Here is a 27,751-nt window from a genome sequence, read left to right on the forward strand (position 1 = left end):
TTAACCTTAATATTTCAAACCTTTGGATATCTCGGAAGTTTTTTTCTTGACCCCATCTTGTTCGAAATAACAAGGTTTGACTGTACATTTATATATGTATACTTGATAATGTAGAAAATGATATAAGTCCTATTCATGTAATGCCACAACATCCAACTAAAAATTACATGCATGTGTGAAAGTAACAAAGTGAAAGTAACAAAGTAAAAGTATACAATTATTCAATTTTAAAACCCCTTTCCTGTAAACCAACTTTTAATTGGAACAACACTCAAATTACCAAAGGAACAGCACACACAATAAATAATACTCACAAGTAAGAAATGTGTACATTATGTGTAAACAGAAATTTATCAACATGGTGATGTAGTGTATGCCTGTGATCTCTCACTTTTTGGTTAATTTAAAAAAAAAATCATGTTATTTAGAGAAATTGAAAAAATTGGCTGGTTTTATAAAATCATTGAAACAACTAAAAGCAGCCACATTAAATGAAATCAATAACATCATATTTATGATCGACATCAAATCCTTTATGTAACTGTAAGCTTACTTGATTTAGCAAACATATTCAATATCGCTATGTATTGTAAGGCAGATGGTAGTAATGCACCATATATAGTCCCCCGAAATTATCAACCATCTTGCATCTCATTCAGAAAAGACAGTGACAGTACCTGTTTTTATTTACCATACATGTATGTGGCCTGACAAAAGACTCCACAACAACACACTAGTACTTACTAAGTTGTGTACATGTATGGAAGTATCAATACATTTCATATCAACTTATTCCAGTGATTTAACTGACTATAGGAAATGTTGTCTGATGTTGTGTTTAACCAAAGGAAATGTTGTCTGATGTTGTGTTTAACTAAAGGAAATGTTGTCTGATGTTGTGTTTAACTAAAGGAAATGTTGTCTGATGTTGTGTTTAACTAAAGGAAATGTTGTCTGATGTTGTGTTTAACCAAAGGAAATGTTGTCTGATGTTGTGTTTAACTAAAGGAAATGTTGTCTGATGTTGTGTTTAACTATAGGAAATGTTGTCTGATGTTGTGTTTAACTAAAGGAAATGTTGTCTGATGTTGTGTTTAATTGGGTATCATACCTTCACTCACTGGGTCTTTCACTTTTCCATCTAAGTAAGACTTAATCACTTTATTGCATTGAATCTTGTCTTCATCTGTTAATTTGGCATTCATCATATCAAGACTGAACTTGAAATCTTCCTGTCATGAATCAATAAAAATGACCACAAATTATACACACAATACCTGCTACTACATCGTATACAGTTTACACAAAGAAAATACTGTACATGTGCTTATTTTAGCGGGATTCAAATTTTAGCAGCTTTGGTGATGAAGCAAAAGTGCTAATTCATAGTAGCGCTAAAATGTGAAATTCTCTATTTATCCATTCTCATACATAGAAGAAGTCCTAAATCATAATTACGTCAAATAGTGCAGCAGCTCCGACTACGCTAAATTTTGAATACGCTAAAATAAGTACACACACAGTATATCCCAATATATACGACTTCAGCTTTCCATCGAATACATCTGTCACTGGTAGTGACATCACTAATCATGTATTAAATGAACCTCACACAAGAAATTCATACGCTAAAAATTGAAGATTTATCTTCTACAGTTACAAAAGACAGACAAACAGATAAAGGATTTAGTAATCCTAGGTATCATTACATTTCACAGGCAACACAAAAATCAGTCAAAAACTGAAGCTCCTCAAATTACATTAAATCCCAGGAAATAACAAATTGTCCAATGACATTTTCCTAGAACCCAATCATTTAAGCTGAAGACCCTAAATGATGCTCTGAAGTACAAAGATGTATATTTCTAACCATTCACTATCAGCTGCCAATGACAGTGAGAACCAGTCAGTCATCTCCGTGAACACTGAATTCAATGTTGAACATTTCGTGGTTTTGAATGGTTCTAAAGAGAAATTTGACTTACCTTTGCCATTAACAGACATGACAGTTCACTCTCAAGTTCTGCTACTCGCTTTCTCAGCTTCTTTATTAATGCTTTCTCATCAACTTCTTCATTCCTCCTAAAAGTTGAAATGTGGATGTCAAGTCTAGAACTTTGCAGGTGCATGTATATTTCATTTCTTTATGTACAACATGTCAACATTTTTCATTGATATAGGTAAATCCTTGATTTAGTAAGATGGTTTTATACACATTACAGTGACTAATTATTAAATGGTTAATATCACACAGTTTTAATTTCACTGTTTTTTATTACTGATTAGCAGCAAAAAGTTACAAAATCATGTTACTTATCCCAAAACATAAATCATGTACTCATTTCCTGTCATTTGATTTACCTAGGAGATTAAAAATTTGCTTGAAAAACTCAATTTTAGATAAAGCATTATGTTTTATACATACTCAAAGCCAATTCTTGTAACCAAAGCAAAATCGAATTTCTGCCCAAACTTTACTCACGTACGTTAAAGCTCTCAAAAATCTTTACAAAAAAAGAAAATTCATTGATATATTGAAAGTAAAGATTTTAATTGCTTATCAGAGCTTTTAAAAAAAAAAAATACACTAACAAAAGACTAGAAGCTAATGCTGGGATATGGCTAAAAGAAATACCAAAGCATCTTCTGAAAAATCAATGAAAGTTCTCTGAGAGAGAGAAAGCAGAAAAGAAATACAGATTTTGTGCATATTGAGATAACTGGATGCAAGTAAATTTCTATAACCTGCTGAAACATAGAATGAGAAATCAGAGGGGAGAATGCATCTAATGCTAGAAAATGCCCACCAACATGGGTGTCAAGAAATAAAACCAACCAATAAGAACCCTCATTCAGTTTCTATATAAAATATCATATAACCAACCTAATAACTAAATCAAAAATAAAATCAAAAGGAAAATTATAACGGTTCTTACCATAATTCACACCTGAAGAATATCAGATAATAAACTAATAAATCAACTATAAAACATTTATACTAAATGTACCGTGTTAATTACAGAGTCCCAACCACACTAGGTGCTTCTGTTGTCTACCAGGAGGAGATTCCACTAAATGCTACACAGCACATCAAATTGCAGTATATATCATAAAATAATAGTACATTGCACATCAACATATATATCTAACTCCAATGAAAACAAAAACCTCTAATCCAAAAGGTTTTTCTATACAACCCATGTCTCTACAAACTTAAATACCACCAAAATAATGCACAGCTGTTTTGAATCACCCATTTAAGTGCACCTAGATATGTTCATTTAAACAGGAGTGTGCATCAGCTTACCATAAAAAAGGGTCACTGCACAAAAGTCAAGATGTTAGTACGTCATATTCAACAAAACATCAGGAATTGCAGTCAGTAAAATGAACAGAGTGTACACATTGCTAAAGTACACAACAGCGATATGATAAATTCAAATACAATGAACAGTGCTTGTCACATTTAGTTAGTAAAATGTAGAAAATACCATTGAAAGAAGACAAATGGAAAAGATTGTTATGAGCAATGTGCCTGTTAATTGAATGTTTTCTTCTAAAGAAATTTCATTTACTGTTTCGATCTCCAGAGAAATTTATCTTTCCATATTGAACCATATTTTAAACTTTTACATGTTAAATTTCTATTTGATCAATTTTTATAAAACATCATCAGGAGTGCTGTACCATTGAAACTAAACAAAGAATCTTTTGTGTATAATATTTGAATTTCACACCTTTCATGATTGAGTATTCAATTTATAGATAAAATAAATGTGTTCAATTCAATAATCTGTGATATCATTGCTAGCATTACTATACAATTAATGACATCTTTGAGGTCAATATGATGTTTTAGCTACCCGATTACAATATTCACCAAGTCCGGAGGGCAAGGTGAATATCGTATTTTGAGGGGAGTTAAAGCATAGCATTGACCGAGAAGATATCAATACATGACTGAATAATTCAAAACATTGTAACTGGCTACTACAGCTTAACAAATGATATCTGGACGGCCATTGTTGTTTACAGCTAGAGTGTAAGACTTAGTCAAAATTTCATTAGACAACCACAAGATAACAAGACATGATCATAGTCTGGCCATCATAAAGTCTCCCGAACAAAGTACTGGCTGTATAAAAGTGGTCTTTTCTGAATTTTTTTCCCCTAAATGAAAAACTTCCTTATCCTGGTTCTAAAGTAATACAAGATCTTATGATTAAGATCAAAGATCAAGGTCACTGGCAATATTAGTTTGTAGGTTACAACATCCTTTTATCATTTTCGAAGATTCCATGTCTCTCTTGGTCCCAGTTCCAAAGTAATACAAGTTTTTATGATAAAGGTCAAGGTCACAGGAGTCATTTGACCTTGTTACGAGTTTGTATCCTCTTATCATTTCTGAAGATCCCATGTCTCTATCAATCCCAGTTCTAAAGTTACACTAGTTTTAATGTTCAAGATCAGAGGTCAAGGTCACTGAAATAACTTGACTTTGATACTTATTTGTAGGTCCCATCATCCTCTTATCATTTCTGAAGATCCCATGTTGCTATCAGTCCTGGTTCTAAAGTTACACCAGTTTTTATGTTCAAGGTCAGCAATCAAGGTCACTGAAATCCCTTGACCTTGAACTAGTTTGTAGGCCCTGACATTTTCTTCTCATCTGCAAAGACCCCAGGACTCTATCATATTAATATTTGTCAAGTTATATCTGTTGAATTTTGAAATTAATCCCCCCCCCATAGAGTTGACATGTACATATATGTCAGACCCCAGCCCCATTTGATCCCTGCAAAATGTTCCCTATCCCTCTTACATCTGAAACAAAAACATTTCTGCACAACTAGATACATTGGCCTATCGTATCCTTTTAGAATCTAATGCTTTCATCAACGGGTTATGGAGAAAGGCTGCGGACATTTTCAGGTGTGAGAAAGAAGAAAATACAGCAGAAGAAGAATAATAAGAATCAAGCAATTGTTTGGGAGACTTAATAACCAATCTATCAATTTGAAAATTCCTAACCTATTTCTAGTCCAATTTTGGAAAAATTAAATCTGATATTACCTCAGAGACTGGTAAAGGTGAACAGAACATTCTATTTTTTCTAGTTTGTTGGATCTCAGCCAATCAGATAGCTCAGAATTATTCAATCATATGATAAATTCATTATACAATTTCACGAGAAGTACTGTAGTATTACGACTTACTTAACACTGTTAGCTATACAGGCCACTCGACCAGCGAATCGACAGGTCGATAGAGTCTCTCCAAGGTTACGATATTCCAGTGAAATCGTAGCAATCATACATGTCATGCAATTTCCACCTGTGAGGGAACATAAAACATTACAATGCTGTAAACATACTTATTTTTGGTGAAATAAATTTTTTGCACATCTCACGAATTAAGTGAAATGTGCAATCATAAATCAGCATATTTTGGAATTAGATTTCTAATCTTAATAGCAAATACGCTTAGTCATACATTTACAGTGTATATATACATCATTGGAACAAGTCTAATGTGTAACATGATAAAATAAGAATGCCACTAAAATGTGTAAGCTTACAGTGTGTATGTATCGTGTGCTTTGCCTACATTTTATAATCCTAAATGTTCTATGCAAACTTAAAGGAGACCGAAATGGAGCATACATCCTACTGTTGATTTTAATTCCATTTGCTTAAAAATAGCAATAAAAAGTAATTTTGCCATTACAACAATATCTTTGCTACAAGAGTAGTCAGACATATCAGAACCCTTGTCTGATGATACAAAAGACAATCAAAAGGTTAGCACAGCATTTTCCCAGCAACATTTCAAAATTGAAACTTCATTAATTAATGAGAATGAACGACACAATTTGAAAGAAAGAAAGAAAGAGAGAGAGAGAGAGAGAGAGAGAGAGAAACATAGATGCATTTACCAAGACTGTCCCTGAGGACCATGGTGAGGAGGGAGTTCCTATACGGGACATGGCGTGGACCTCGGCTTAACCCCTCGGCTGTGCTTGGTCTACCGTTTTCTCTGGTTTTGGACCTACTGTAAGAACATATAGAAGTCACATGAAAATTCCACTATTCATAAATCTAAATTCCTTTATTTTTTCTGCATTCTAAGCAGGAGGTCCCTAGGTCACAATGCTCACCTGATTCATCATGCCTTTACAAGATACTCATATTTCAATACCCTAGTGTAATTCCAGTCTGGATGGGTTATGGTATGAACAAACTTGAATCTACACTAAACGAGGATACTTCCAAATCAATTTGACAAATTGTACATTTGTCATTATTGAGAGGGATGGGGGGGGGGGGGGATTCCTATATTATTCCCATGTAAAACTTATAACAAATTGTAAACTTGTGGTCCTAAAACCAATTTTTAAATATTTGTCTAATGTATTCCTATGCAAAACCTTTGAACCCCAATTATTGCCTTATCTGGTTCTAGGGGATATGGTTTGATAGATTTAAATCTTCGTTCTATAAGGATTTTTTCATTAAAAGTTTGGCGGAGTGGTTCCTGAGAAGAACATTTTTTTTTAAAAATACCCCACTTTAATTTCAATATTTCCCCAGTATTCTTCTCTTGCAAGGGAGTATAAGCCTTCATTTGAAGAAATTTGAATTTCCTTCATGCAAGGATTATTTTGTGCCAAGTTTGGTCGAAATTGGCCGAATGAGTTTGAAGAAAAAGTCAAAAATGTAAAAAGTTTATAACAATAACAGATAACCCACAAATTTCGATTAGAAAACCTAACTTGAGTTTGAGGTTCTGGCAAGCTAAAAATTCAATTCATTGTGAAAAAATATGAAGCTATTTTGAGGAGTTGACTTACCCCCTCTGCTGCCCAGCACTGCTGATTCTCCCTCTCTTGTTGTTATTGAGCGAGTCCCCCTGTAATGCTATAATCACCGACTCAAGGTAATGAAGGGATAGATTGATACACTTGGCCTCGTTCAGCAGGTTTCCTTGAACACCAGTCTTAGACACTCTCTCAGACCCTGCTAAATCCACCAGGTGGAGCTTAGACCTATTGATTAATGAGGAACAAAATTAAATTTTATAAATGTTGATGTGCTTGGTGACCTGACAATTTCCTCCATTCAAAAAGACCATCCTTACCCAATTTACTAAGTTCCAGTTTGCCACAGATCTTGAATAGGAGATGCTTGGAAAAGATAAGAATTTTTCTTATCCGAATTTATCTAAGCACTAAGGTATAATACAGGTATGTTATTGAGCTGCCTAATGGGGAACAGGTACTGCAAGGACTTTTATTGCCATTATCACTAATCCATGTAAATAAATCTTAACGGGGTCTTTAATCTTAGAATTGCACCATTAAATGAAAATGAAGCATTTATCATCAATATGAAATTTGATCAATGATTTTAGATAGATGAAAATGTGTGTGAGTAACAATGTCAGATAACAGTTTTTCTGTGCTAAATCACTCCTGCTACAGTATTTCTTAAGTTTTCTAAACATTTAAGCTTACCCTTTAAAGCAATCATCATGGAAAAGAAAACTAAGACATCCTTCTCACAACAAGTGCTAGCTCTTGACAAACTAAATACTGTACACACACATACTGACAAAAATCAAAAGAACAACTGAACATGACACCAACACAGGGATTAGTTTCATTCCTTCCTAGTGCACTCACTATGGATATGAAGATTGACTTGGGCATTTCTTGAAATAAATGTCAATTCTTTCATTCAATTTTGGCAGTTGCTCATTAAAATCATTATACAGTTTGATAAATAGTTTTAATGAAACTTAAAGGCATATAAAAAACAGCATGACTCAAGAGCAATAAAATAAAGGTGTATTATTGATTAAAAAGACAGATTTAAATCCTATTGGAAATTATACACTTTTTAAAAAGTACCATTTTAAGAGAAAAAAGACTGAAATATATTTGAAAACAATGTGGGCATCTAAGAAACCATTGCATATACACGAAACTATTTCAATAGTAAATGTCTTCCACAGTCTGCACACGTGCAGTTTTACACAAGTTTGGGCCTATATTTCATTTCTTCTCAAAATTGTCAATACACACATAGAATTAATTAAAAATCTAACGTGCGTGAACTTCGAAGCATAGCAAGAGCAAAAAAAGAAATAACAATAACTTGCTCCCAATCAGGCATACATAATTTCTCTTGGCAAGAACTTACAGTCAAAATGGAAGCCACTAAAGTCCCTGGGAAAATATTTCAACTTGCAAATGTACCCCCAATGATATCACAAGCTCATCTCGAGCTAGTATCAGAACTATGCTACACAGTTGACTGAATGACTTTAAAAATAATTCCCCCTGCAGATTTAAAAACTGATACAATAGAGTATTAATGCCCATTCAAATCTACTGAAAAAATTACACCACCATCATAGCCTTCTGTCATCTTATGAGTAAACAGTTTTACTTCCTTTGTAAATATATTCCCTCTAATGGCCATAATATTTTTGTAAATGGTTTATTTATTGAAGGTTTGAAACAGCTTTGTGATGAATGGCTCTGAGTATATATTGATAGTGGTCTTTAATTAGATCATAAGGAACAGAAAGGCCACATTGTTTGTACCAACACTGGTTGATACTTTAACGAGTTAATGGCTCTAATCTTGTGACCACAAGTTTGTTTAAAAGCCAACACCAACGAAACATATTTTTTCTGTATGTGGGAAACCAATAATCTCCTCTAAGCTTAACTGAAGGCAAGACATAACATTTGAACATTACAATATGAAAATTGTGCCTATATGTGTAGTCCAAACTTAGATTCAAATGTATGATACATGCACTAATGTGGTGGTCAGATAGGTTTCATTACCGGTCGCCAGATAGCTCAATTGGTCGAGCACCTGACCACATGCAGATTCAGGGGGCCTGGGTTCGAATCCCAGTCTGGTCTGTTGCATTTGTTCCCTTCCTGTTAGTGCTGTATGCCAGCCTCTAGAACTGACAGGTGAAAATGCTTGCTAGGAAATAAAGATCCTGGCTAGATGCCTTCAAGGTGTGAAGACATTTAAAGAGAGAAGAATGTGGTTATCAAGTGGGTTAGATCATTGGTGGTCAAATAGCTCAGTTGATAGAGCACCTGACTAGAGATTCAGGGGGCCTGAGTTCGAATTTCAGTCTGATCCGTTGCATTTTATCCCTTCCTGTTACATTTGGTGCCATAGACCAGCCCCTGGAACTGACAGGTGAAAATGCCTGCCAGGGTTAAAGATATGGATTGAAGTCTTGTATGTGTGAAGACATAAAAAGAGAGAGAGGGGTGTCACATGTCATTCGATTACTGGTGGCCAGAAAGCTCAGTTGGTAGAGCACAGGACCAGAAATTCTGGGGGCTTGGGTTTGAATCCCAGTCTGGTCCATTGCATTTTCTTTCCCTTCCTATTACACTAATATGGGGTAGGATTAGGAGCTAATTATATTAATTACTAGTAACTATCTAACAACAATTTTTTTTTTAATATTCTGGATTCCACAACTCATTGACAAATACATTGATGCAATGAATGGTATTCATAATATCATAGATTTATTTCTTTTAAAAATGAATTATTATAGAATTATTGACAATTTTCAAACCTCACAATGTTTTCAATTCAGTATTTCATTGGCTGAAATGAAATTGCCTATCAATTTGATACTGTTCATATAAATAGCAAATTGACTTTCAAGGTTAAAAGCATTAAATCATTCAGATGAGATCATGCTATTTATGATTAATTTACAATAAAGCCCAATATGCATGAAGATGATTTCTGATGTAACCTTGATAGGATGACAATTAAAAGAATTCAATAATGGAATAAGAAATGTGAATATAAGGCACTGCAATATCGACCCATTAGTTGTTCATCAACAAGACCTCTCATTTGATAGAAAAAGAATGGTAGGACTACAGGAACTAAATCTTAGAATGGACCGACAGACTGGACTAATACCCCACTGAAAGGTGCCACTTTCAAAACAGATCATATTCTAAATGCTACATATTTCAACACCGTGTTGATAAATGCTCTCTGTGACTAAGACCTTTGATAATGAATTTGGATGAGGGTTATGACATACTCTAAGGTAAATAACTCATTAATAAAGTCAATAATAATCATCTAATAACATTTTTACTTCCTGCTTTGCAGAAGTATAGCTCGGACAAGAATTACTGATATGCATAAACTTGTTCCAGTATCACCCCCCCCCCCTTTTTTTTTGAAAACTTTTTTTTTTTCAAAAAATTAATTTTGCATAGACTCATCATTGACATGATGGAAATTTTTATACACATCACAAACCAAAAATCACATTGCATTGGATGATTTCTTGATTAAATCTTGGAGAAAATAAACTATATATGATAGTTGTGACTTTGTACAATTCATCGTAAGTACACATGAAAATTCAAAACAGAACAAGACATACACAAGATTGACACACAACACTCATACTAGATTTTGATTATTGTCACACATCCTTTAAAAGGGAGGTAATTTTCTCCTAATCTGTGAATAATATCAAATAAAACTTGTTGCAGTTAAAGATTACCAACCCCAATAGTACGCCTTGATTAAAAGGATTGTTTCACACATGGGGAAAAAAATTGGGGAATTTATCAAATCTGTCCAGAACTGGAAGTGTAATGATACCAGTCCACACTGTTCGAAGTCTGTGTATTGTTATCGAAAATAAAAAGTTCAGTTTCATAAAACTAGGTATCCTCTACAGCATGGTGTAACATGGATAACTAAGTTCAACACAGGGAATCTTCAAAAAATTGTGATACAGTGTGCAAAATAGGAGATACAAATCTTCAATGTGTGTGTAATCACTGTATAAAGTTTGAATACAGCTGAATGAAAATTGTTACAGATTAAGCAAATTAGATACTAGTATACTAAGCGTTTTGGAAAGACACACACAGAGAGTAGAGAGTTCCTAAACCTGCACTATCAGCTCGCAACCCTGATAAAAATATTAGCACTCTCTAAGTATCAGATACTTACTTCACAACAACATCGGAGTCCGACCTCTTTGAACTCAGCTGAATGGTGAAAACCGCATGCGACCGTGACGACCTGTCGTGAACAGTGGTGGCAGCCACGCGGCGATTTGCCTGGCCCTGCAGCAGGAGATTCTGAGCCACCTCCTCCGTGGCTGCATAGTGAACTGAGAGGTTCTTTACCATCCATACACCCTGCATACCCTCCATCACTGAAACCTGCAGATAAACAAGATCTATCAAAAATTATCTGTGGTAAGGATTGCAACTACAACTTCCAACATATAACGCATCTCAGTAATATATGTGGTAAAGATTGCACCTACAGTTTCAATATCTCAATGTATATTACATTTGACAACTTTGAAGTCAATCAATCATGCACATTGGCAGCCCAATGGCCATCTTGTCAGGGGATAGAATATGTTATTGAGGGAGAGGTTTTCTCCTCCTCCTTCTCCTCCAGAGATCATGTTCCCGAAAATCTTTTTTATCATGCATGCAGTTCAATACTAGCAATCTGATTCAGTCAGGAAGCCCCTCTCCCTCCCAAAAACTTAAATCATATATTACAAGTACCAGTAAAAATGAAACAGAATTCATTTATGTTGAGTAGTGATTATGTTTCTTCCCAAATCTGCATTTCCATGCTAAACTGTGGATCAGCAACCTTTGTAAATGTAAGAAAGCAAAAGTGAGCAAGCTCACATACCCCACACTCCAAAATTGCTTGACAGTTTCACATAATGAATGGTAATGCTATGCATTACTGCAAGAACAGGACAAACAGGCTTGAAATTTAAGTTTAAAAGGGGCATAACTTCAAGAAAAATTATTGAATCAGAATTTTCTGGGAATATGCACATAGAGATCTACACAGTGTGTCCTTATCAAATACAAAGTTTCACAAAATTCTGTTGAGCTGTCTCAGAGGAATTGCGCTGACAAGAAAGGGACTGACGGACTGACAGACGGGTCAAAAACATTATACCCACCGCAACTTCGTTGAGTGGGGTATAAAAATATGAAAGCTCTTAGTGTTGAAAGCTTTTCAACTTTTCAAGTCACAATGAAAGCATAGTAAGCTTTGAGGGTTTATTGTGACCTTGACCTTTGCACTCATGACTCCCAAATTTATAAGTGATCAATAACCTTTGTATGAAATATGAAAGCTTCATGTTGAAAACTATTTGTGTGACAACGGAAGTGATGACGAACAGACACATGGCTTGACTGAGGGACAGTGTGATTCCTATATGGCTCTCACAATTTCAAATCGAAACCCTAATAAAGATGTATGTTCTCAAGATTGGTATTGGTAGCACTGAGAATTTGGTGGCATACATATAAGAATGTAAGAAGCTTATTACTGAGCTCTACACATTGATATTGTCACAAAAGTTTGGCCCATTTTGTTGTCAAAGTCATATGCAATGCTTTCTTCCTGGTAAATAGAACTTTTTACAATGAAATTTCCCATCTCGTCTTTAGTCTATGAATATTGCAATGGTTACTTTGGAAGCAACAGGTGAAAAATAAAACTGATTTAATGAAAGATAGACACAAAACAGCATGGCAGGAAAAATCCCCCTATCTTCTCTCCTCCCAGCTTATAATAGGAAAAAATCAAAACAATCATTACTCTTGGGAAGGGCGTAACAGCTGACTGAGTTCTGGCCCCTGGGTTCAAAAGGTCATATCCAGTTTCCTGGTAGATTTCGAGGTATGAGATGTGAACACTGATGTCTTCGTCTGTCCTCTTTTCTAGTTCTTTGTAAATCATGGACAGAGACCTGGAAAATGTCATACAAGCAGTTCAAATCACATGCAAATATGGTGCGACTATTGATTCAAGTGAACCAGTGCAGACTGACAGCGTATTTAAACTAAATCCCTTTCAGTGCATTATATGTATGTTTAAATCAGATTATTTATGTAGACAAGTCATACATACACTGCTATTTTTGGCCAAAATGTGCATTGACACTTGTAAGTGATAAAATAAGACCATGATTTCTACCTTGGTTCCAGGCCTCGTAACTTGTACTGTTTAGGACTTCCTTCCACAGTAAACGTCTTTCCTGTTCCTGTCTGTCCATAGGCAAAAATCGTACCATTAAAGCCACCCAGAAAACCTTAAAAAAAAAATATGTACAGGGATCAACAAAGTGAGACTTTTCATATCATATCATATCCATTAAAGTTAGATGGTCATCCATTAGGAGCTTTGGATCCTTGGATGCCATCTTTTCCTAACATATTGTAAAGGAGAATTCATGTCATCTCTACCTAACATATTGTAAAGGAGAATTCATGTCATCTCTAAGTAACGTATTGTGAGGGAGAATTCCCCACATGTTGGCTTGTCCAGCCAATATCGTGAAATATTAAGTGTTGTCCTACCTGACATGATTTCCTTGGCTGCCACTATCGTGAAATATTAAGTGTTGTCCTACCTGATATGATTTCCTTGGCTGCCACTACCGTGAAATATTAAGTGGTGTCCTACCTTATATGACTTCCTTGGCTGCCACTACCGTGAAATATTAAGTGTTGTCCTACCTGATATGATTTCCTTGGCTGCCACATCAAACACTTCCTCTTGTGTCGCAGTATTTTTAAAGATGTAATCAAAGTGGAATTCATGGCTAACATTGGCTTTTCCCCGGACTCCCTCCACCCAATTTTCCTTGAGAACTTCTGGAACTCTCAGAAACAAAGTATTCCGACTGGCCTCGAATTCCGGATAGTACTCTGCGGAGGGTCTGATTCTACACAGCGTTCGGATCTGTGGCATTCTGGAGAAGATGGATCAGTCACTATTCCGATAGAGATGCCAGCATGTGTACGAAGAGCTGTGATGTAACTTTAAATCTTTCCATTTAGAAAATGAAAGCCTTCACCTTGCTGAAAGAAAAAAATGGAAATACCTAGAATGACCTCTTTGTGAAAGTATTTGAAAGCATGCATGTGCACTGTGTGCAAGTCGTTAATGGTATGTGTAGCTGAAAAATAATAGGATTACTGATTATTAAGTGCAACTGTAATCAAGTGGATTAAACATCAGTTTAGATGAAATGTCACAAAAACATACTTTAACTACCTCCACATCAACAGTGTCAAGACATTTTGAATTTTGACCTAACGAAAATCCATTCACAAAACTCCATGAAAAGGCTGTAACATGTTGAGTAAATGTACCTGTTAAAAACCTGGAACAATGATGGTTTTATTTTTTTCGTACGAACGCCTTAATACATAGAGAAGTAGCCGTACATTTAATAGCTTACCAGTTTATAGGTTCGACCATTCAATACCTGGAGTCATAAACAGGTAAACAATGAACGACTGTTACGACAAAGAACTATTGTACTTTCTTGTCAAATAAAATGGTGCATCTAAACACTGCAGAAAGTTACCAAGTTTATACATGTATATAAATGTGTGTCACTGTAAAACATCTCTCTTCAAGTTGATGTATAAACTTAAACAGGCATTACATAACCATAGCTGCAATATTGTATCCCTCCCTGATATATTCTAACTGCCTGGCATTTCCAGGGGAGGGCTAAAAGTCTGAGTGATTGCTATGTTTTGAATTTCAGATTCAAATAAAGTCTTATCAAGTTTCTTTCTGTTGCTGACTATAGTCATGTAAGATGTAATATCTTGATAGTCTGTCAACAAGTCTTTGAAAATTTTCTGTAGGTTGTAAACTTGAATTTATTGACCATCTTTTTCTTGATTCCAAATAAAAAATTACAAACACTTATCAAAAGTGTGTAAATTGCATCATTTAAGCAAATGTAAGGTTTATTAAAATAATGAAAAAAGAGAAATGATGTACTCAGCTGAACTTGAAATAAAGTTTGATGAATTTTGAGTTCACTTGTAAAAATTGTCTTGGCTATTTCTTTGGAGTATTATGAATGTTTTTGGATGGACTGAATCTTAAATCACTCACTCGCACTATAATGCTATCTGCACTGTTTCTGGTTTGAAGCAAAACTAAAGTTGGATATTTTGCATTAGAAGAAAGATATCTTTGGGAAAACACAAATTAGTTGAATAAAATTGCCTCGAAGAAACAAGCTGTGGCTGAATAAAAGTGATGCAATGTGTGCATTTGGTATACTGCAAGCAGGACTATCATAACATGAAATAGCTAAAAGTTTTTGAGTCGATTTGGAGAAAGTACATTATACAGCCTGGCCTGATGAGAGATGATAGTGTTATGGTTATGGAAGGAATAGCTGCTCATGGAAATATCACATCACAATAAGCATGAATTCATCATATTAAAGGGACTGATTCACGATTTTCCCCAAAATTTTGTTTTTCACTTTTAATGATCAAAATCTACTGACTAATATGTTTAAAAGATTTCACATAAAAATTAAGGTTATACATTATCACGGAAGCTCATTTTAGAGAGTTTATTATTTGTTTTGTAAACAAAGATTGTGGTATGCTATTGTTTACGAAATTTTCCAAAGAAATGAATATCGATATAAGTTTATTATATCTTTCACATTTCAAGTATTTTTGGGGTAACATGTGTCATCTAAAAGTTAAAATTGGTGACTATGCAAAATTAAGATGCTTTATATTACAAAATCAATATTTCACTTGTTTGTTTGTATACATAAAAAGACTCGAGTCTTTGTTTACATAACACAAATTTAAGGCTAAAATATTGCTTTTATTCTTGCATTCAGAAGGTCCAAAGTTTGGCTGTCAACATTAAATGAGTTATATTTTTAATGTTTAACATCAAAAATGAAAAATATTTTCATAAAAAATTGTGAATCAGTCCCTTTAATTAAGTGTGTTTACTATAAGTGTGTTTTACTGTAATGATGTAATATTTTGTATAATATAATGTTTATGTCGGGGTCTGAACATTTGGACAACACTGGAGAAGTTGTATTGAGCACTTCTAAGCATATGGCAGAACACCCCAAAGGTATTTTTACAAAATTTGATCAACTCAATATGCCAATATTACGTAGAATGTATTACTGTAAATGGTGGAAACACAGTTATCATTGTCAGAGACTGATATTTGACTGCATTTGATGAATATTAAATATTTTTGATACCAGAATTTCTTTTATCCATTAGTTTATATTCCTTTCATCTATCAATCACTGGGTTGATGTAATACCTATACACTATATGAGCAGAGGGCAATATTTTCATTTTGAGGGGGTTAATATAATCAATACTGCCCTTGCCCAAGTCAATATTTGTATACTATTTTGTTTAAAACTAAAACACATGTAACAAAAGATTTTGTTTTGTATAGTCAGAGGGTTATTTGTTGACAAAATAAGTTAAAGACATTTTTTTCCCCCAAGTCTTCCTCTAATACTGTACCCCAACTTTTATTCGCGCACAAGAAAATTTCGTAAGATTCACAAGAACCTCATCATCACAAATATTTCTGATTGCAAACCAGTCCTTAAATGTCCGTCAGGCTCGAAAAATGCTCGATCACAAAAATTACTGCGAAATAATGTAGCCAAGAATAGAAGCTGGTTTACTGTATGTGTAGGGTTACGTCCATTTTCCTTTGCATTTAAGTTTCACTAAACATGCTTTGAAAACTTCATTAGTTCCTTTATATTCCTGATTGCTAATAACATCAATACCTTTGTAATTAATTCATGAAAAATGTCTCTGCGATCAAAATAAGGAAAGATTTCAAATAAAGCCATCCACCTTTCTCCCTCAGTTTAGCATAGGCTTTTGGTCAATTCTTTTTCTAAATTTTCCACAGTTATGCCAGGTGATCTGTTTTCTAGGTAGCTCTGACTTATTTTCAGACATCAAGATTACACCAGTCATATTTTTGATATTTCGATCCTCTACAAGAGTGCTGGTCAATCTTGCCTTTGCGTTATCCGTGCGTTGACTAAACGGTTTCTTGACATGTTTTTTGAAAGTCACAACTACAGTTATCATTACATCACAGTAAGTCAACCTACTAATCATAATTCAAATCAATAAAAATGTGGGAAAACTTTTCACCGGTCAATATAAAAAGTCGAATTTTCAGAGGAGCTAATATCAGTTATGTTGACTGTTTCTCTATAATATAAAGACTATCTATCACTGAATATAACAAATTCTTTTATATTAAGCTAGCAGGTAATATTTTCAGTGCAATATTAACAAGAGGCCCATGGGCCTAGAATGGCTCTTCTGATACATTGTAGAACAGGCAAAAATTCTCAATAACCAAGATTCATCAATTAACAAAGTTTGATTATGTTAAGTCAAATAGTACCTGAAAATTTAAATGTAACTGTCCAAAAGTAGGTCACGGTGACCTACTTTTGGTCGACACACTGAAGACTCAAGATGCGTCAACTGACAAGTAAAATAGTATTCAAATATAGCCGTCAAATTCCAAAAGAATGCCACAGTGACCTACGTTTTGGTTGACACACTCCAAAGACTCAAGATGCATCAACTGACAAAGTTTGATAATTGAAGTCAAATAGTATCTGAAATATTCAGATATAAACGTCAAATTCCAAAAGTAGGTCACAGTGACCTACTTTTTGGTCAACACACTCTGAAGACTCAAGACCCATCAACTGACAAAGTTTGATGATTGTAAGTCAAATAGTATCTGAAATATTCAAATATAGCTGTCAAAATCCAAAAATAGGTCACGGTGACCTACTTTTTAGTCAACACACTCTGAAGACTCAACATGCATCAACTGACAAAGTTTGATGATTGTAAGTCAAATAGTATCTGAAATATTAAAATATAGCCGTCAAATTCCAAAAGTAGGTCATGGTGACCTACTTTTTGGTCAACAAACAATAAAGACTCAAGATGCATCAACTGACAAAGTTTGATGATCCTAGCTTTCATAGTGTCACCAAAATATGCATCTAAAATTGAAAATGTGAAAATTCAAAAAGTAGGTCACTGTGACCTACTTTTTTTATAAATATGTTTCGAGGCCTCTAGACACATCAACTTACTAGGTTTGATGATTCTAAACCTCTCAGTATCTGAAATAACAACCTAAAATGTATTCATAAATGATTAACCATAAAATTCAGAGAGTAGTCATGGTGACATACTTTTCACATGACGCAGTTCAAGGTCCCATGATCCATCAACTGACAACTTTTGATAATCATAGGCTCAAAAGTGTCCAAGATATGCATCAAAATCCATTTAATAATAATTACCTGCAAAATTCAAAAAGTAGGTCACCATGACCTACTTTTGAGACATGATATTAGGTCCTAAGATGCATCAACTGACAAAATTTGATGATCCTAGATCTTATACTAAGCAAAATATCAAAGTTTTAACAAAACAAACTTTAAGGTCAACTTTGAAGTGACCTTGAGACCACACCCTTTGCCCCAGGATGATGCCTTGAACAATTTTTGATCTACAACCTATCCTCTTTTTATCTACAACCTATCCTCATCCTTATGCATAAGTTTGGTGATAATTTGCCCAGTGGTTCTTGAGAAGATTTTTTATCAACCACTACTTTTGTTTGCATTTTCCTAATTATCTCCCCTTGTTAAAGGGTCACAACCCTAGTTTTATTACAAATGAAAGCCCTTGGGCCAAGGATACCCTGTCACAAATTTGACAAAAATTGGCCAAGGGGTTCTTGAGATATAGCCCTTTTTCCAAAAAGTTGACGCACACCGCACGCCAGACATATGGCCATGTGATTAGCTCTTTGAGCCTTGGTTCAGAAGAGCTAAAAATCAGAGAGGGCTACAATACACAAATTCTCCCAAAATGAAATAGTAATAAAAAATGTACCATCATATAAGTTTCTGTCAATACATCATGCTGACACTCAGAGAGAGCTAGTAAAGCTAGCTTGTAGGAACTTTTACAATGTTACCAAAATGAGAGCCTACACACAACATGTGATTGCAAAAATAGTTTTCAACCATTTAACTTATAAAGGGGTTAAATGAAAAGATCAATATCAGAAAAAATAACTGAATTCCTATTGTTTGGAGGTTGTGGATTCCAGAAATGCCTGCAAGTTCAAGTTTAACATCATCTGTTGTCAATCAATTCTTGTAAAAAGTATTGACAGTTAAATCATACCAACACTGATGTAAGAAAACAACACTTATATCATTCTAAAAAATATCAAACAAATGTAGCATACATGTACTTACTTACATCTATCTGGCGTTCAACAGTGATCATTCATCTAATTAAATTTTTGAGGGAAGGGGGTTAAAACTACATGAATTATTGGTCTCTGTGAGGATTAAGTCAATAACAGCAAACATGTTCTATCTTATCTGCAATCCAAGTTTATAGACACTGAGAAATGAATATTAAATCTCTGACAGAAACATAATCAATTTTATCATTGTCCTGATTCATTCAATATTAGAGTTGTAAACCATTTGGTGCGAGATAAAATATAATTACAGGTCCATGGGCAATGACGCTCACTTGAGTAACCTCTTACTAGTCAGGGTAACTCATGCATGAAAATTACTGCACTTGAGTAACCTTCCTCTTACAAGTCAGAGTAACTCATGCATGAAAATTATTTCCCTTTTCACTTGGATAACCTTCCTCTTACCAGTCAGGGTAACTCATGCATGAGATTTATTTCCCTCTCTGCTAATCATATAATTCCCATCATAATCTAAGAAAATTCCCTCCGTTCTCCTAGTTTCCTTGACTGCTTTAAAAATGATCAGTTCAGAAAAGTGAATCTCATTTTGCAGCTCTTCAAAGGTCAGAGTTTGATCAAACATAAATGATTGAACCTATTATGCTACCATAGGATGCTTCAGCATTATACTGACAAATTGTCACTGTGTTATTCTTTATCAAAGGCTATAAATCAATAGATAATGTTTCTGTATCTTCTAAAACTAGAATCTACAGGATGTTTGTCTATATTAGGAATTATATTCTCCCTGTATGACCCAATACAGGGATTTAGCAAGGTCCCTTTTACTACCAGTGAAGGGTATCTCTCCCTTTTTACTACCAGTGAAGGGTATCTCTCCCTTTTTACTACCAGTGAAGGGTATCTCTCCCTTTTTACTACCAGTGAAGGGTATCTCTCCCTTTTTTACTACCAGTAAAGGGTATCTTTCCCCTTTTGACAAAAACTATTTTCCCTCTTATTGGTAAAACATTTCCCTTCAATTGTAGAAAATTCCAAAATTGGAGAATCCCCCCCCCCCCCCAAAGATTGCATATATAGATGGTAACAAAAGTACCATTTTACATATTACAATCATTTTCTATTATTATCAGAATTCAACAATATAGATATCAGCGATCTGTCATATACACATTGTAATGTGAGAAGGATTGCTCACAACTTTTCTCCTGAAAGCTCAAGCCTGCATCCTAAAAATTTCCCTTTAGATATCAAATGGGTAGTAATATTTGAAAGCTCGATAAAGCCCTGCTGATTAAAAATATGTAGTACAAAAAGCATTCAGATCTTTATAGGGTCTTGCAATGAACAACTGCATCTAAACTACATATGACTGTAGTACAGTGCGTATCACACTATAATAAGTCATGGTTTTCATTGTTCACCAGAAGATTTCATATTTCCTAAAGAGTTCTATCCACTGTGGCACCAACTTGAGCCTGCAATCAGTCATGACATGGCTTGTTTGGCAATCAGTCATGACATAGCTTATTTGAATAAATTAAAGTTGATGATATATGCTACATGAGCCTTGTGATGTCATTTCTAGCCTAGTGGTTAAACAGCAGAAAACAGTATATTTATAGGTTATAGACTTTGTATGGGAAAATATGACGACCAAGTTTTTTGGCACGTAGACGGACCGAGCTTGCGAGGTCCGTTTGCGACAAAAAACGAGGTCGTCATACAAAGTCTATAACCTTTTTATTATATACTTTCAATTTCATTTAGAAACTAACAATAATTTTATTTTTAACAATAACTGAGTAAAAGATGAAAAACACAAAAAATTTGAAAATTAACGGCGTAAAAATTTGATTGTGACGTAATGTTTGCGGGCCGGAATGTTTGCGGGCCAGAATGTTTCCGGGTATATATCGTGTGATATATGCCCGCAAACTTTTAAAGAAAAAAGAAGAGATGAAATTGAAAGTATATAATAACTCATATTATATGAGTTCATTATAAACAATGTCCACTGTATATCAACAGAGATACAACGGTAGAGGGCAAGGTCCTTTACTGCATAAACCTTGAATCCCTTTTAACAAGTTGGTTGTAGATGGTACACATATATAGATCATACAGAAATATTCTTTAAAAATCTTCCCTCTCAAGAACACAATTTTTGTTCCCAACATGACCTTAAGGGCTAAGACATGATCCTGATAAGGGTTTAAAGTTTTACAAAAGAATACATAGGAAAATTCTTTAGAAATTTTATTAAGAACCACAAGGATAAAATTTGTCAAATTTATTTGCATTGACATCCTCATGTAGTGTACATTAAGGTTTTTTTTTACACTATGGCAGTCTATATGTTTGTCTTGATTAAACTTTGTTTTTCAATCTTGCAAAAACTCAAGAACCATACAGTGAGTTTCAACCAAAGTTGGCATAAAGAATTCCTGATTAAATAGGATTCAAATATGTTCAACTGAAGGGTCATATCCTCTTTTAGGGGAGATAATCAAGAAATGTTTTAATGGTAAAAATAGGGTAGGTCTTTTGAAAATTCTCTTTGGGAACCATTCATCCAGAAAACATTAAACTTGGAATGAATCAACCTTATATGGTATAGATTCAAATTTGTTCAACTGCTGGCACTTGGAGTCAGGTCAGCTTGGGGACACAATGGGAGCTGGAAGTGTTACTTATCAATATTTAGGATATTCTTGTCAAAAGCAACAAGGTTACAATGTCTCAATAATATGACATGTAGTGTAAATTCCTATTTCTTCAGATGGTTGTACCCCTCACACCCCCTTCTCCATGGTCAATCTGGAGCCACTATGAGAGTTTGAAGTAGGAATATATTGGGAAAAGTTTTTTGTTAGACTAAAAGAAACAAACCCTCCTTTAGTGTACAATACATCCAAACTTGTTCAAACGGTAACAAATGAGGCCACAGCAGGTTTACAGTAGGGTTTAAAGTATACAGAAACAAACCTTTACAATTTGTAAAGTGATACTAACTCATTTACTGGTGTATGGGTGCAGTGTCATATAAGGTCAGTGTGGGCTTACAGCAGATATTCAAGTACTGCACATTGAGAATCTTTTAGATTTGATGGGTTCTAGGCCTAGTAGAAAAAATTATTACAGTTTGTTAAAATATGGATGTATCCTGAGATGTGTAGTATATGGCCGTCCAATACATTATAGTGTGTTGACTTGTCACAGTGACTTATTTTATGGCTGTCCGTCTTGACTTGTCACAGTGACTTATTTTATGGCTGTACAATAGTGTGTTGACTTGTCACAGTGACTTATCTTATGACTGTACAATAGCGTGTTGACTTGTCACAGTGACTTATCTTATGGCTGTCCAATAGCGTGTTGACTTGTCACAGTGACTTATCTTATGACTGTCCAATAGCGTGTTGACTTGTCACAGTGACTTATTTTATGGCTGTCCAATAGCGTGTTGACTTGTCACAGTGACTTATCTTATGACTGTACAATAGCGTGTTGACTTGTCACAGTGACTTATCTTATGACTGTACAATAGCGTGTTGACTTGTCACAGTGACTTATTTTATGACTGTACAATAGCGTGTTGACTTGTCACAGTGACTTATCTTATGACTGTACAATAGCGTGTTGACTTGTCACAGTGACTTATCTTATGACTGTACAATAGTGTGTTGACTTGTCACAGTGACTTATTTTATGACTGTACAATAGCGTGCTGACTTGTCACAGTGACTTATTTTATGACTGTACAATAGCGTGTTGACTTGTCACAGTGACTTATTTTATGACTGTACAATAGCGTGTTGACTTGTCACAGTGACTTATTTTATGACTGTACAATAGCGTGTTGACTTGTCACAGTGACTTATCTTATGACTGTACAATAGCGTGTTGACTTGTCACAGTGACTTATTTTATGACTGTACAATAGCGTGTTGACTTGTCACAGTGACTTATCTTATGACTGTACAATAGTGTGTTGACTTGTCACAGTGACTTATTTTTGAACCATTATCAAGTGTTATACATCTTTGTGTGATCAAGATAAATCAGGTGAATGTTGTGGCCCACGAGTCTTTTATTTTTTATTTTTCCACTGCGTAAAATACAATATAACGGGCATTTTCTGTGGTTGGAAATTTTCTCGATTTGATCCCTAACTGGTACCAAATCATATCCTTCATTTCCAATTTCTGTGGTTGCATTATACCTGTATGTACCTATATGCATGTACGTATATTTTGCAATTGTAATTTTTGTGGATTTTTTCCTATCTGCAAAATTCCTCAAAACATGAACAACAGCAGAAATTACTCATTATACAGACTTCACATCACACATGAATTATATATATACTGTGGAACTGCGTTTGTTTGCAAAACTCATATTTTAGGGTAATTTAACAGTATATGAATAAGAAAATTATGTTCTAGCAAAATTTTATATTTTCTATTATCGTGGTAAATTTACTAATACATTAAACATACTTTTGAAAAAAATTCTTGCACATAAATCAACAACACTGAAGTTCTGGGATAAGCTCATACAAATATTTTCAGATATACAGTATTTGGAATGCATTGTATTGATTTACAAAGATTTCAGAGATACAGTACTTTAAAACATATGTTAAACTTAACATCAGGTCTAAGACAGTTGTTTCACAGGTCAAATACTAAATTCTCCTAAATCAGTAAACTGATAATAAACAGTAGTCTACAAACTAGTTTTTGTTTATTTCTTCTAAAGGAGCAAAAGACAAATTAACACACAAAAAAACCAATGTATGAAACTTTTTTTTTTTAAAAATGCCAATTGTTCATATGATTATCATCAGTTCTACACTATATCCCGGTATTTTTTTTCTTCTACGAACTATTGTTTTATTTACCTGTCAATGGTTAGCATTCCCTGTGACAAGATTATACCCAAGGTTCAGACAACACAGATTTCTAGATCCTAGATTAACCAATGAATGAAACCTATTCATAACCCATGTTTAAATCACTAATGGTTATTTTTGTGTATTTCATGTTCATAAAAAGAGGATTATCTACAGAGGTCCAACACCAAGCTCAACTCAAGAGAGTACTAATACTTCCAGTAATCTTTATTAAATGTCACAATTTTCAGAATTGTCTATAATACTTTATTGAGAAATTATATTAATCAAAAAAAATTTTAAAATGTTAATTTTACTGAATGCAAATAAATCTGATCTGCTATGAAATGTAAAACAATGTACATTGTTTGTAATGAAAACTCCATGATGATTTTTAAAAACTTGTGTAATTTATGGTGAATTTTCTTATTTCTAATACATATTTTAAAAAAAGTCAAGTGATTTTTTATGAAATTTGGGTCAATGTTTACTGTTAATGATGTAGGCCTAATGAAATTTTCAAATGATAGTACATGCATTATTATGAACTAACTATAGATGAAACAAATACACAATATCCAAGTTGCCCAATAGTTTTTTCCCTTTGTTGAACTAAAAACGCACATGAGGCGCAAAACATATTGTCATCCACATGTGGTAGGTACAAATGCTTATCACTACCTTCATATATTGCCTAAAGGCTGATCATGCTGAGGCACACAATTTCATTAAGTTTATGAGCATTTGATATCAAAATAGCTCAAACAAAAAAATGATGATCACCATCTTTCTTTGATCAAAGTATCACTTGTGCAAAAAAAAAGACATTAAAAAAATAAATTTCATATTTAATTCAATGGCCTAATTCAAACAAATATTATTCTTGATATGATCAGTTAATGTATACCAATAACTGATATAAGAAAATTAACACTTTCATAACTTTTATCCTTCTTTACATAGCCAGTCTATAATATATGTATACACCTTGTTACCACCCAAGCATTCAACAGAATACTAAACGTACCTCAATCCCAGAAGAGCTGATATATCGGAAGTTCCATATTAGTAGGATATTAACTATGCAGAATAATACATTGTAGTACAGAGAAAAACATAAATGTAAAATTGTATAAGAGATATTGTATCTAGTAGCATCAGTTTCTGGAGGGTAATTCTAATTCATTGAAATAATAACTTGATATTTTATACATGTATCAGCTCTGTTCCATTAATCACTTGTGAATGATGTACATAAATATGATTTATTTCATAAAGTAAGTAAGTAAATGATTTATTATAGTGAGTTACATTACAGACATTATACAGTCAGTAAGAGTTATTCCCCTTATTGATGCATTTCTCTGTTCATTATAACAGAGGTATTTAAATCTTCATCAATAAATAAATAAAAAAACACTACATCTATATTTATACAAATATCCTTGTGATTTTAGATAAACCATTAGCTGTGTTTTGGGTTACACCCCAAATATTAAGCAGGATTATTCAATCAGCAGTTATATCTTTTTTCCCAGTAACCTAGCAGCTTTATACCCTGTATCAGCACTCACAATTCTTTGTTAAGTAAACAAGGCTCCTGTAACATTTTTGTTTATGTATAGATTGCTTAATAGAAAATATTCTATTTAAAACACAATGGGATGCGACATATACTAAAAGCCATTTAATTGTGTTCAGAGTTAACTTGAAAATTGAAAAATCTGCTTTAAACAAAACTTTGTACTTGTATGTCTAACTGATGTAAACAAAAACATGATTCAAGCCTTGTTTACATAACAAAGAATTGTTTACTCTTACTCAGCTTTGTATCTCTCTGTAACACGACAACTGACATTCAAACTTTTGCTGACCATTAGAAATACCTTATACAAAAATGGAAAAATAAAATTTGAAAATTTTTAGCTCAAATTGTGTCTATGCCTCTTTCAACTCCTGTAAATGTCTACATACAGTACACTGGAATTATCCTCTTATATATACTTTACAGCTAACAAAATACAGAGAGAGAAAAAAAACTGCAAATTTTCCATGACTTCCATTTGTCAGCCATATTGAATTTTTCGGTGCATTTACTAACACACGCTCTGTACAGGGTGTAGAAGGTGTACACCAAAACCTGTACAACTTTGCACTTGATTACAGAAAGGTGTACACTTTGTGGTCGGTGTAGACAAATCAAGCACGACTAAGGTATACAATCGGGACATCAGATTATTTTATGTAATGTAATTGATCTCAAATTGAAATCACAGATTTTTAAACAGAAATTACAAGTAAGATGTTCACAGGCTTATCGGTCACTTGAGTATTAATTAAAAGTATCGATAGTCCCAAGGGCTATAAAATCTAGAAAAAAAATTCTTATACTGAATATCAAAGATAAATTCTAATACTCAGCAACAGTATAAAACAAAAGAAATTGTTCTTTAAACTTAAATGCCCCCGAAAGAGCCAATACTGACGAAAGACTTTACATAATATAATATATGTAACATTAATACGATATGACTAATTTGGACCCGTCCTAGAGTCAAAACCCTGGGGTTGCAAAATACACAATTTTGGTACATGTACATCCTTTTCTGCTATTCCTAAATCTGAATTTAGTTTTTAAACCGTATCAGCAAACCTAAAGAAGTCATTCAAATGACATTTTAAGACAATAATTACCATAATAATTTTGGCTCCACTCTGGACCCAAAACACTTCTTACCCCCTGGGACCATGAAATTTACAATTTTGGTAAAGGACTACCAACTCCTTTCAAATATCCATTTATTCTAATTTCCTATCAATAGCATTAAAGAGGATATTATTATAATATTTTACACATATATATTATAAATACTAAGTTTGGCCCCACCCTGAAGTCAGAACCTCTACCCCCGGGATCATAAAATTTACAATTTTGGTGAAGGCCAGCCTTGAACCTGTTCTATGTCACAATGCATTTAGTTTTTCTTCAAGATGTACAGTTGTATAGAGAAAAAGATTTTTGAAAATTGGTCAATTTTTGGCAGTTTTTGCCCCACCCCTAAAGCCTCAGGAGTGCAGGAATCCTGAAATTTACAATTTATGTCCCACTTATTCAAGAAATGCTTCATACCAAATTTGAAAAAAAATTCGAATGGATCAGTAGTTATAAAGAAATTAAAAATGTTCAGTTGTTGAAACACAACAACCGACAGTTACCAATATGCAATAGGTAAGGTTACTTAAATACTATGCTATAGATCTATTACAAATCATCTACATGTATTTAGAATTAATTAGAAATCTTTTTTTTTCTTACACACAAGAATTTTAGAAAACTACAGAATTTAAGATTGATTTATTTGATTAGTGATATTTAAAATCAAGCATCAATCTCTGTGGAAAAAAAACTTTATCATAAAAGCTGGCTTGAAAGAGTGGCTTAAAACAGCTACTGGCAATATTCTGGTACAAAATGAATGAAGTAAAAGCAGAGACATATATATATAACAGCTCAGAGATTAGCAACTCCCTCAAGTCTCATATTATCTTGTGGGCCCCTGTTTTTCGATATAATGCACACACTGATTTCAATTATGTATACCGACTTAAGAAAGCCTTCCAAATCCTATCGCTAAAACATTCAAGATACAATATTTTC

The 27,751-nt window shown here is 33.8% G+C and overlaps 1 protein-coding gene across 2 annotated transcripts in view; it reads right to left on the reverse strand.

Annotated features, from left to right (window-relative positions):
• The window catches only part of LOC125683007 (uncharacterized), a 47,633-nt gene that overhangs the window by 17,549 nt on the left and 2,333 nt on the right, over nt 1-27,751 (reverse strand). Inside the window, exons 2-11 of one of the 2 annotated variants that reach the window (XM_056142439.1) lie at nt 13,598-13,942; nt 13,056-13,170; nt 12,678-12,828; nt 11,040-11,254; nt 6,851-7,045; nt 5,936-6,051; nt 5,217-5,334; nt 2,487-2,504; nt 1,986-2,082; nt 1,112-1,232 (exon numbers count right to left, since the gene is read on the reverse strand). In XM_056142439.1, coding sequence (XP_055998414.1) covers nt 1,112-1,232; nt 1,986-2,082; nt 2,487-2,504; nt 5,217-5,334; nt 5,936-6,051; nt 6,851-7,045; nt 11,040-11,254; nt 12,678-12,828; nt 13,056-13,170; nt 13,598-13,832 — 1,381 coding nt within the window. In that variant the 5' untranslated portion in view covers nt 13,833-13,942. The remainder of the gene's footprint in view (nt 1-1,111; nt 1,233-1,985; nt 2,083-2,486; nt 2,505-5,216; nt 5,335-5,935; nt 6,052-6,850; nt 7,046-11,039; nt 11,255-12,677; nt 12,829-13,055; nt 13,171-13,597; nt 13,943-27,751) is intronic. The other variant, XM_048923660.2, reaches the window with a different exon arrangement.

Source organism: Ostrea edulis, chromosome 6 (assembly GCF_947568905.1).
Source record: "Ostrea edulis chromosome 6, xbOstEdul1.1, whole genome shotgun sequence".
Lineage (NCBI taxonomy): Eukaryota > Metazoa > Mollusca > Bivalvia > Ostreida > Ostreidae > Ostrea > Ostrea edulis.